Source organism: Rana temporaria (genome assembly GCF_905171775.1).
Source record: "Rana temporaria chromosome 9 unlocalized genomic scaffold, aRanTem1.1 chr9f, whole genome shotgun sequence".
NCBI lineage: Eukaryota > Metazoa > Chordata > Amphibia > Anura > Ranidae > Rana > Rana temporaria.
In genome coordinates this window covers 51,767-64,404 of record NW_024404482.1, presented here as the reverse complement: position 1 = coordinate 64,404, position 12,638 = coordinate 51,767, and the positions used below count along the sequence as shown (strand labels likewise).

Genomic DNA, 12,638 nt, shown 5'->3' with positions numbered 1-12,638 from the left:
CGGCACGATACTTCACCGCCCGCAGCCCTTAGCGTCACAAGGAACGAGTGGGTCCGGTGGTTCAGTGGAGAGCCGATGGGCTGCATGTGCGGCGTAAGGAAGTTGCTGTCTCCCCCTCTCGTCCGGCTCAGTCCGTCCCTCCTCCTCCTAGCGGTCCCATCGCTCTTCGCTCCCCCGCCCGTGAATGCATCGCGTCATCACGTCCTCACGTGGACGCGCATCCCCTTGCATGGCTCTCCACCAGCTATAGCCACCTTTCTTTGCAAGGACACTCAAAAGCCTGCCATCCATGGATTCTGTCAGTGTTTTGATCTGTTCACCATCAACATTGCGTGCAGCAGCAACCGCAGCCTCCCAGACACTGTTCAGAGAGGTGTACTGTTTTCCCTCCTTGTAAATCTCACATTTGATGATGGACCACAGGTTCTCAATGGGGTTCAGATCAGGTGAACAAGGAGGCCATGTCATTAGTTTTTCATCTTTTATACCCTTTCTTGCCAGCCACGCTGTGGAGTACTTGGACGTGTGTGATGGAGCATTGTCCTGCATGAAAATCATGTTTTTCTTGAAGGATGCAGACTTCTTCCTGTACCACTGCTTGAAGAAGGTGTCTTCCAGAAACTGGCAGTAGGACTGGGAGTTGAGCTTGACTCCATCCTCAACCCGAAAAGGCCCCACAAGCTCATCTTTGATGATACCAGCCCAAACCAGTACTCCACCTCCACCTTGCTGGCGTCTGAGTCGGACTGGAGCTCTCTGGCCTTTACCAATCCAGCCACGGCCCCATCCATCTGGCCCATCAAGACTCACTCTCATTTCATCCGTCCATAAAACCGTAGAAAAATCAGTCTTGAGATATTTCTTGGCCCAGTCTTGACGTTTCAGCTTGTGTGTCTTGTTCAGTGGTGGTCGTCTTTCAGCCTTTCTTACCTTGGCCATGTCTCTGAGTATTGCACATCTTGTGCTTTTGGGCACTCCAGTGATGTTGCAGCTCTGAAATATGGCCAATCTTGTGGCAAGTGGCATCTTGGCAGCTGCACGCTTGACTTTTCTCAGTTCATGGGCAGTTATTTTGCGCCTTGGTTTTTCCACATGCTTCTTGCGACCCTGTTGACTATTTTGAATGAAACGCTTGATTGTTCGATGATCACGCTTCAGAAGCTTTGCAATTTTAAGAGTGCTGCATCCCTCTGCAAGATATCTCACTATTTTTGACTTTTCTGAGCCTGTCAAGTCCTTCTTTTGACCCATTTTGCCAAAGGAAAGGAAGTTGCCTAATAATTATGCACACCTGATATAGGGTGTTGATGTCATTAGACCACACCCCTTCTCATTACAGAGATGCACATCACCTAATATGCTTAATTGGTAGTAGGTTTTCGAGCCTATACAGCTTGGAGTAAGACAACATGCATAAAGACGATGATGTGGTCAAAATACTCATTTGCCTAATAATTCTGCACTCCCTGTACGTTTATTGTGATTTTTATTTTTTGGCCAAAAATATGTAGAAGAGTACGTATCGGTCCAAACTGAGGAAAAATTAAAAAGAAATAAAAATGGTGTTATTTATTAAAACAAAAAGTAAAAAATATTGTGTTTTAAAAAAAAAAAAAGTGGCGATCTTTTGTTTATAGCGCAAAAAATTAAAACCGCAGAGGTGATCAAATAACACCAAAAGAAAGCTCCATTTGTGTGTGTGTGTGTGTGTGTGTGTGTGGGGGGGGGGGGGGGGGGGACATAAAGATTTAATTTGGGTACAGCGTTGTTGTATGACCACGCAATTGTCATTCAAATTGCAACAGCGCTGAAAACTATAAATTGGTCTGGGCAGGAAGGGGTGAAAATGCCCGGTATGGAAGTGGGTTAAAGTGGATGTTTTCCCCCAAAAATTTAGTTTTTAAAAGACCACTGTACAAAAACAATGTGACATAAAATTTTGCAACATTTGCCGCTTTATTCTCTAGGGTCTCTGTTTAGAAATATATATGTGTATAATGTTTGGGGGTTCGGAGTAATTTTCTAGCAAAAAAATGCAGATTTTTTTTATTTGTGAAAAAGGGGGGCGGGTCCTTAAGTGGGTAATATAATTTTTGTCCAATAGCCGGGGGGATGTAAACTTTCATAGCACATCTGTACCCCCATCCCTCACTCATTACTCCCCCATTCTTATAGAATCTCTCTCTGCAGACACTACGCGGCCCCGGCGGGAGAACGAGATGGACGGTCAGGACTATCACTTTGTTTCTTCCCGGGAGCAGATGGAGAAGGACATCCAGGATAACAAATTCATAGAAGCCGGGCAGTTCAATGACAACCTGTACGGCACGAGCATCCAATCGGTGCGCATGGTGGCTGAAAGGGTAAGTGAACCGCGCTGAGAAGTCATCGATACAAACGGACAGATAATTGTGAACTGCGCCGTCTAACGACTTTTTTATTTTATTTCAAGGGTAAACATTGCATTCTGGATGTCTCTGGGAATGCGATCAAACGATTGCAGCAAGCACAACTCTTCTCTATCGCTATTTTTATCAAACCAAAATCCGTAGACGCACTCATGTAAGTCGGCCGCTCATCGCGCTTTTCTCTTTGAATCGGGAGTTTCTAAACTTGTCAAACAAAGGGATGTTTTACTGTTCTACTGTTCTTTACTGGGGGGGGGGGGGGGGGCATTTCCCGGGCCCAGCATCAGGGTTGGTGGTCCGTTATGTAGCGCCTGTGGTCAGTAGGAGGAGGAATAGTGCCCCATCGTTGGTAGTCCCGGAAGGAATGGCGCCCCATCGTTGGTAGTCCCGGAAGGAATGACGCCCCATCGTTGGTAGTCCCGGAAGGAATGACGCCCCATCGTTGGTAGTCCCGGGAGGAATGACGCCCCATCGTTGGTAGTCCTGGGGGAGGGACGGCGCCCCATCGTTGGTAGTCCTAGGAGGGACGGCGCCCCATCGTTGGTAGTCCTGGGAGGGACAGCGCCCCATCGTTGGTAGTCCTGGGAGGGACGGCGCCCCACTGTTGGTAGTCCTGGGAGGGATAGCGCTCCCACTGTTGGTAGTCCTGGGAGGGATAGCGCTCCCACTGTTGGTAGTCCTGGGAGGGATAGCGCTCCCACCGTTGGTAGTCCTGGGAGGGATGGCGCCCCATCGTTGGTAGTCCTGGGAGGGATAGCGCCCCACCGTTGGTAGTCCTGGGAGGGATGGCGCCCCATCGTTGGTAGTCCTGGGAGGGATAGCGCCCCACCGTTGGTAGTCCTGGGAGGGATAGCGCCCCCACTGTTGGTAGTCCTGGGAGGGATAGCGCCCCATTGTTGGTAGTCCTGGGAGGGATAGCGCCCCATCATTGGTAGTCCTGGGAGGGATAGTGCCCCACCGTTGGTAGTCCTGGGAGGGATAGCGCCCCCACTGTTGGTAGTCCTGGGAGGGATAGCGCCCCATTGTTGGTAGTCCTGGGAGGGATAGCGCCCCATTGTTGGTAGTCCTGGGAGGGATAGTGCCCCACCGTTGGTAGTCCTGGGAGGGATAGCGCCCCCACTGTTGGTAGCCCTGGGAGGGATAGCGCCCCATTGTTGGTAGTCCTGGGAGGGATAGCGCCCCGAGAGCCAGATAAAGGCCAGCAAATGGCTGTAGGTTGGAGACCGCTGCTTTTATATGCACCACACTATCATATATAGTACATAAATGGAGAAAGCTTTGGGTGATACTCCTGGTACCCGTCTCTAACTCTGGGAATTCCCACAAATGGCTGCCAGTAGGGAAAAAGACCGTCCTGTCTCAGCAAAGTCCAAGTGTCTGGCTAATGAAAGTGGCTTCAGCCCAGCTTCATCCAGGCCACTCCCCCCCCCCCCCCCCCAGCTTGCATGGATGTTCCCGCGCTGCCCGCACGCCCCCTGGGACTCGGCTGATCACAGATTGGGGAGAGGGCCAATCACAGTGGGCCCTTTACCACGTGATCAGCTGTCGGACAATGACCACTGAACATGGAAGTAAACCGAAGCCGTTAATCCCCCAGGCCCCCCCCCCGTCAGCGTGAAGCAAAGAAGGAAGCTGTGAAGGAGAATTACCCTTTTTTTTTTTTTTTTTTTTTTTTTTTTTTCACCCCAAATTTTCTAACAATATATGAAAACTGTTTGTGTTTTTTTTTTTTTTGTTTGTTTAGCAAAAAATAAACCTCCCCGTAGTGATGATTAAATGCCACCAAAAGAAAGCTCTATCTGTGTGGAAAAAATGATAAAAATGTCCTATGTGTACAGTGTTGCGTGACCGCGCAATTGTCATTCAAAGTGTGACAGTGCTGAAAGCTGAGAATTGGCCTGGGCAGGAAGGGGGTAAAAGTGACAAGTAATAAAGTGGTTAACCTCTTCAATACCGCGCACACTCCCCAATTGCGCGGTTATGTAACACTGTACACATGACGTGTTTTTTTTTTTACCATTTTCTTCACACAAATAGAGCTTTCTTTTGGCGGTTAATCACCACTGGGGGGGGGGGATTGTTTAGCACTGGTGACCACGGATAGGTGGCACTGATGGCCACTGACTGGCATCCCTGGTGGGGGCAGCACTGATGAGGCAGTGATGGTCACTGACTGGCAGCAGTGATGGCCACTGACTGGCATCCCTGATGGGGCAGCACTGATGAGAAGGCAGTGATGGTCACTGACTGGCATCCCTGATGGGGCAGCACTGATGAGGAGGCAGTTATGGTCACTGACTGGCAGCACTGATGAGGAGGCAGTGATGGTCACTGACTGGCATCCCTGATGGGGCAACACTGATGAGGAGGCAGTGATGGTCACTGACTGGCATCCCTGATGGGGCAACACTGATGAGGAGGCAGTGATGGCCACTGACTGGCATCCCTAATGGGGCAGCACTGATGAGAAGGCAGTGATGGTCACTGACTGGCAGCACTGATGAGGAGGCAGTGATGGTCACTGACTGGCATCCCTGATGGGGCAGCACTGATGAGGAGGCAGTGATGGTCACTGACTGGCATCCCTGGTGGGGGCAGCACTGATAAGGCAGTGATGGTCACTGACTGGCATCCCTGGTGGGGGCAGCACTGATGAGGAGGCAGTGATGGTCACTGACTGGCAGCACTGACAAGGAGGCAGTGATGGCCACTGACTGGCATCCCTGGTGGGGGCAGCACTGATGAGGAGGCGGTGATGGTCACTGACTGGCATCCCTGGTGGGGGCAGCACTGATGAGGAGGCGGTGATGGTCACTGACTGGCATCCCTGGTGGGGGCAGCACTGATGAGGAGGCGGGTGATGGTCACTGACTGGCATCCCTGGTGGGGGCAGCACTGATGAGGAGGCGGTGATGGTCACTGACTGGCATCCCTGGTGGGGGCAGCACTGATGAGGAGGCGGTGATGGTCACTGACTGGCATCCCTGGTGGGGGCAGCACTGATGAGGAGGCGGTGATGGTCACTGACTGGCATCCCTGGTGGGGGCAGCACTGATGAGGAGGCGGTGATGGTCACTGACTGGCATCCCTGGTGGGGGCAGCACTGATGAGGAGGCGGTGATGGTCACTGACTGGCATCCCTGATGGGGCAGCACTGATGAGGAGGCAGTGATGGTCACTGACTGGCATGGCAGCACTGATGAGGAGGCAGTGATGGTCACTGACTGGCATCCCGATTATCCAGGCAGATGTCTCCACTGAGAGAGGCTGCTTATCGTCTCTCTTCTTCTCGCACGCTGTCAGTGTGAGAAGAGGAATGCCGATAACCGCCAATTTCTACTTGTGCTGTGATTGGACACAGCTGATCACATGATACAGAGTCTACCTCACTACACCACGGAGTCCAGCATTGCCTTGCTGATGCAGAATCTCACAGGTTGCCACCACCATCTTTACCTTGGATCTGGCGCATGTGCAGCTACACGGCGAGTCTACGAGATCTGCATTGTGAATGCATACGCACTTGATTTCTCTCCCCCCTGTGTATACACCCGTGCACATGCGCAGCATCTCGCAAAGCTTCAGGGGTTGGTATGACTCGCATCCCAGGAGGCCGCTTGTACGAAGCCATGCATGTGTGGGGGGAACTTGAGCCATTATGACCCAGGCCGCATCTAAAAAATGTGTCTCTTTTGAAAATGTTTTCTTAATTGTCGAGGGAGAAGGCAGGAGAGCTTAACACAAAAAAAAATGTTTTCTCTTTCACCCCTTTACAAATGTGCAACAGCAAATGGGGAGGGGGGGGGCTTCAACACCCACATACCACACATGCGTGTCTCTGGGCGGCTGATGTTTGGTGAGAGCGCGCTCGCCGTGTGCGCTCCCACCAAAGACGGCCCTCAGTCTGGAGCAAAGATCAGTAGCCAGCAGGACTGGCTTTTCGGTCATGTGATCACCGTCCCTTACCCCCCCCCCCCATCTAGGTGTTCAGATCTGTTTAAAGGGATGGCGGGTGGGAAGGGTTAAACCCTCTGACATGACGGGACCGTGTGCAGCAACATATATTTGGGTTCAGGTTTCCTTCAATGAAATCTCAGGTTTTGCTCATGGGCTGTAGAAGGTGATTTATCACTCGCCCTCGTATGGTCCGAGATGTGGAAATTCGATAAAATGACTTCTCCAATTTTATTTCTTCTCAGGGAGATGAACCGGAGGCAAACGTATGAACAAGCACTCAAGATGTTCGATAAAGCCACCAAGCTGGAGCAGGAGTTCGGGGAATTTTTCACAGGTAATTTCTGAATGTCGGAGGGAAATTTTGTGTTTTGTGACCTTCGCAGCACTCCGGCCTTGTTATGTAGTGTTCCCCTTTACCAAGAATCTGCTACCTCGAACCGAATCCAAGTTTATACAGTTGGCTTTCTCCATCTCTAGTGGTGGTGTTTCCTTCTGGTGCCGGCTCTGTGGCCCTTCAGGTGGAGTCGCCCTTCGTAGCAGCGGTTTCCTTTGTCCTGCTCTGAGCCTCAGATTAATCCTCCTGTGGTTGTTAGCAGACTCCTCTGCCTTGCAGGAGACTTCATCTTTTTCTGGTTCAGAATTCAGGTATTGGTCCAGTCACTGGCTGTTGATTCCCCTGGTAGATCTGGGTATTCTCTGGTCCTGGCATTGGCTGTTGATCCCTCTGGTAGACCTGGGTTGTCTCTGGTTCTGTCCTTGGCTGTTGATCCCTCTGGTAGACCTGGGTTGTCTCTGGTTCTGTCCTTGGCTGTTGATCCCTCTGGTAGATCTGGGTTGTCTCTGGCCCTGTCCTTGGCTGTTGATCCCTCTGGTAGATCTGGGTTGTCTCTGGTCCTGTCCTTGGCTGTTGATCCCTCTGGTAGATCTGGGCTGTCTCTGGTCCTGTCCTTTTTGTATATTGATCCCTCCCAGGTAGACCTGGGTAGTTCTGGGTCAGTCACTGGCTGTTTCTCCTGGTAGACCTGGGGAGTTCTTGGTCCTGTCATTGGCAGTTGATCCGTCTGTTAGACCTGGATAGTCTCTGGTTCTGTCATTGGCTGTTGATCCCTCTGGTAGATCTGGGTTGTCTCTGGTCCTGTCCTTGGCTGTTGATCCCTCTGGTAGACCTGGGGAGTTCTGGGCCAGCCATTAGCGGTTGATCCCTCTGGTAGACCTGGGTTGTCTCTGGTCCTGTCCTTGGCTGTTGATCCCCCAGGTAGACCTGGGTAGTTCCTGGTCCAGTCAGTGGCTGTTGATCTCCCCATTAGCCTCCTGTAGTTGTTGGCAGACCTTTTTTTTTTTTCTGGCCCAGATTTAGGTATTCCTCTTCCTGGGTTGCAGGTAGTCCTTGGTCCTATCAGGGGGCTGTTTAATATGATATGATCAGCGCATTAATAAATATATAAACACTGAAAATGTGGCTATAATGACCTAAAATGTCCCATCAATAAATAAATATAAATAATGATGAACGGTGATCTTCATGAATAAAATATGTAATCTTCTATGCTGTTCTCCTGGATACTGGGCTCACAGAGCGCTTACCTTCTTCCACATGGGTCTTTGGTATCAGTCTGGTTGTTTCCTGGTATATTTCTTATGGAATATTCCCCAGCTGGTGTCCGGCACTGTGGGTTGCGGCTTGTGCGTCCCTTGGTGTTGCTCAGAATATAAAGAAGAATGTTCCCATAGTGAAGTACTTAATGATAAATTTATTGGTAAAAAGAATGACTTGCAAGTAAATGAATAAACAAACGAGCTCCGTGTTAACTTCCGGTTTCCGGTCCTTACATGTTGCGCCACGTCACGTGACCTCTGATGAAGCCACGTGGCGTAACATGTAAGGACCGGAAACAGGAAGTTAACACGGAGCTCGTTTGTTTGGTAAAAAGAATGACTTGCAAGTAAATGAATAAACAAACGAGCTCCGTGTTAACTTCCTGTTTCCGGTCCTTGCATGTTGCGCCACGTCACGTGACCTCTGATGAAGCCACGTGGCGTAACATGTAAGGACCGGAAACAGGAAGTTAACACGGAGCTCGTTTGTTTATTCATTTACTTGCAAGTCATTCTTTTTACCAATGTTATGTGGGCTTTTGTTGGGTTATGTGGGCTTTTGTTGGGTTATGTGGGCTTTTGTTGGGTTTTATGCTGCACAACAGAAACTGGTTCTGTCCCTCTATTTACTGCTGCACTGTGTGCTCACAGGACTGAGGCATGCTGGGTAGGTAAATGAGATCTGGCTTACAGAGTACATTTTCCAGTGTCCCTACCTACTGTAGGCAGCAGTATAACCAGATTGATTCTCAATTCCTGTGTCCCTCAGTAGATCCTAAAGCAGATCTTCACCCATAAATTAAAAGTCCATCTGGTCCACCCCTCCTCCACTCTGCTACCTGTATAGCAGCTATTCTTTTTATGGGGGGGGGGGGGGGGGGATGATGTGGCCCTTGGCTTGCCTTTATCTTGCCCTTGGGACACTAATTCTCCCACTGACGCCAATAATGAGGCGTTGTTTATTCCCACTGAGGCCAATGACGGGGCACTCTTCCTCCCACTGAGGCCAATGACGGGGCACTCTTCCTCCCACTGAGGCCAATGACGGCGACACTGTTCCTCCCACTGAGGCCAATGACGGCGACACTGTTCCTCCCACTGAGGCCAATGACGGCGACACTGTTCCTCCCACTGAGGCCAATGACGGCGACACTGTTCCTCCCACTGAGGCCAATGACGGCGACACTGTTCCTCCCACTGAGGCCAATGACGGCGACACTGTTCCTCCCACTGAGGCCAATGACGGCGACACTGTTCCTCCCACTGAGGCCAATGACGGCGACACTGTTCCTCCCACTGAGGCCAATGACGGCGACACTGTTCCTCCCACTGAGGCCAATGACGGCGACACTGTTCCTCCCACTGAGGCCAATGACGGCGACACTGTTCCTCCCACTGAGGCCAATGACGGCGACACTGTTCCTCCCACTGAGGCCAATGACGGCGACACTGTTCCTCCCACTGAGGCCAATGACGGCGACACTGTTCCTCCCACTGAGGCCAATGACGGCGACACTGTTCCTCCCACTGAGGCCAATGACGGCGACACTGTTCCTCCCACTGAGGCCAATGACGGCGACACTGTTCCTCCCACTGAGGCCAATGACGGCGACACTGTTCCTCCCACTGAGGCCAATGACGGCAACACTGTTCCTCCCACTGACGGACCGTAAACCGGCCCTTTGTTTAGAAAGTTTGGAGACCCTTGGCCTAGCCAAATGATTTGTACTGTGCCTCCTGGGATATGTATGTCGCACATCCCAGGAGGCCTTAGTGTTTCATTCACAGAGGAGGGGGGGGGGGGGCGAGCCTAGGGGTGCGTCCTTCAGGAGTCCCGCCGGCTTAACCCCCGGAGGAGCAAGTCGTCTTCCTGAAGACGTCGCACCAACGTTGCAGCGCATGACCCGAGCGGCGGCTGCTGAGAAGAAGATCCTGGCAGGACAACGCTGGATCCACTGGGTAGGTAGAGTATCCAAACTACAGAATCTGCCACAAGGTAAGCTGGGGTAAAAAAAGAGGGGGGGGGGTGGAAGGTAAGCTGGGGTAAAAAGGGGGGGGGTGGAAGGTAAGCTGGGGTAAAAAGGGGGGGGGGTGGAAGGTAAGCTGGGGTAAAAAAAAAGGGGGGGGGGGTGGAAGCTAAAGATCTGCTTTAAATACAAAATCTCATCAAGTTCAATTCCATAATAAATGTATCCAGAAATTGTGTTATCGGACACGACGTCTTTACATATTTTTTTTTTTTCCCCCGCAGCCATCGTTCAGGGCGAGTCGTTGGAAGAAATTTATAACAAGATCAAGCAGATAATCGAAGATCATTCTGGGCATCACATCTGGGTACCGTCCCCCGAAAAACTCTAAACCGAAAACCTTCTGGACAGCTAAATCCTCTATGACCCTCCACTTTACCCTCCGCCCAGAGAAACGGGACAGTCAAGGGGGGGGGGGGAGGGGGTTCGATGTGTATTTGTCATAAAAAAAAAAAAAAGAAACACAGGAAGACTTGTCCCCCCTCGGAGACCCTCCCTCCCATCCCCCCTCAAGACTCCACTTCTTTTCGGAACTTGCAACTTGTGTGTAGTTATACCGGCCCTTTTTTTTCGGGGAATAATTGTGCGGTCATCAAGGAATCCCTGCCCCCCCCCACCTCCGTATCAAGCGGGCGACAAGAAAACTGACAGAACTTTGATAACAAAATGCAAAAAAAAAAAACACAAAACGAAAAAAAAAAAAGGGAACGGCGCAGATGTGGCCAATGACTTCAGACCAACCTCCCCTTCATCTATAACTTTACCCCTCGCTGGATTGGAAGAAGGCATATTTATATACATATATATATAATGTGTGTGCGTGCGTGTGCGTGTATATATAATTTATATATGACTATATATATTATATATATTTTGGCTGTGACGGGATATTTGTCCCTGCTATTCTATTGTTTGTAACAATTTTTTTTAAATTTTATTTTTATTTTATTTTTTTCTGTGACGGGCGGAGTTTTCCGGCTCCTCCCTGGTACTCAATTGGCCTACCCCACCGTGGCTGCAAAACCGCTTGCTCTGGGTACGAGGTAACCGGTATGCCGTGGGTCAGCACCGAATACGCAGGAGAGCGCAGGACCGGGGGGCGTCTGACTGCCTCTATAGCAGCAGGTCAAGCTGGGAAGTTTCTTCCAATTTTTTTTTTTTTAACTTTATTGAAAATGGACACGATGTGCATAAGGCTTTACAATTTTAACTGACTTTTTTTTTTGTATACTAAACTTTATCGAAAACTGACACAATGTGCATAAGGCTTTACTATTTTAACTGACAAGGTAAGCTTTTTGTGTAATATTTTATTTTTTATTTATATTCCCCTGAAACTGACCCGGCCGACGGTCGTAGAAGAAACTCAAATTCCTGCCCAGCTACGACGGTAGCTGGCGACTCCATACATGGGGCCTCTCTTTGGTGCGATGCTGTGCTGCAGGACCCCCCCTCCCGTGTTAGCCTGCCTTTTTTTTTTTTTTTATGGCGCTACATTTGTTATGGTTGGAGAGCTTTTTACAATCTAGTCCCATTCTGTAGATTTTATTTTATTGGGAGGGAGTTCACCCCCCCCTTAGGGGTTGCACGTGTTCTTAATGCTAAGATGTATGTGTGTGCATGGGAAGGCTCCTCTGTCTGCTGGTCTGAAGGGCCAGAGGAGGCGTCTCCTGTTCCGAGGAAGCCAGGGAAAGCGAGGGGCAGGAGCAGAGTCCTAACCGGTCTGGCTCTTGTTTTGTCTGCATGACGACCTTCTTACATTTTTCTTTTTTTTTTTTTTTAAGGCTGTGTTGTATTGCCGTGTGATCCACTTTTTTTTTTTTATTTTTTTTTTCATGGTAACTTCCATCGACGGGTATAAAATCAGATTTTTTTTTTTTTTTCCATGAGGATCAAGTTTTTAATTTTTTTTGTAATGTTATTTTAGAATCACATTCCTGCCAGTTTTTAAATAGGACTGAATACTTGTGAGCCTGGGAAGATGGAAGGGCTTAGTTCTGAGACTTCTATTATAATCAAGGTATTTATTTTCAGCTCGGTACTAGTTTTGCAGAGAAGACCGGATACATTTTTGTGCTGTATTCTAAAAAAAAAAAAACTTTAATATTTGGGGCATTAGGAAAGAACGGTCTCTGCTATAAACTATGGACGTGTGCAGGAAGGATCCATTCTATGGGCAGAGAGTACTATGGACATAGGAAGGATCCGTTCTATAGGCAGAGAGTACTATGGACGTGTGCAGGAAGGATCCATTCTATGGGCAGAGAGTACTATGGACATAGGAAGGATCCGTTCTATAGGCAGAGAGTACTATGGACGTGTGCAGGAAGGAAGGATCCGTTCTATAGGCAGAGAGTACTATGGACATAGGAAGGATCCATTCTATGGGCAGAGAGTACTATGGACATAGGAAGGAAGGATCCGTTCTATAGGCAGAGAGTACTATGGACATAGGAAGGATCCGTTCTATAGGCAGAGAGTACTATGGACGTGTGCAGGAAGGAAGGATCCGTTCTATAGGCAGAGAGTACTATGGACATGTGCAGGAAGGATCCGTTCTATAGGCAGAGAGTACTATGGACATGTGCAGGAAGGAAGGATCTTTTCCATAATCAACAGGCAGAGTGCTATAGACGTATGCAGGCAGTAC

The 12,638-nt window shown here is 49.6% G+C and overlaps 1 protein-coding gene across 1 annotated transcript in view; it reads left to right on the top strand.

Annotated features, from left to right (window-relative positions):
* The window catches only part of LOC120921940 (disks large homolog 3-like), a 206,607-nt gene extending 194,931 nt beyond the window's left edge, over positions 1–11,676 (top strand). Inside the window, exons 20-23 of the mRNA XM_040334450.1 lie at positions 2,191–2,363; positions 2,453–2,562; positions 6,608–6,699; positions 10,213–11,676. Coding sequence (XP_040190384.1) covers positions 2,191–2,363; positions 2,453–2,562; positions 6,608–6,699; positions 10,213–10,319 — 482 coding nt within the window. The 3' untranslated portion in view covers positions 10,320–11,676. The remainder of the gene's footprint in view (positions 1–2,190; positions 2,364–2,452; positions 2,563–6,607; positions 6,700–10,212) is intronic.
* The last annotated feature ends 962 nt before the right edge of the window (positions 11,677–12,638 follow it).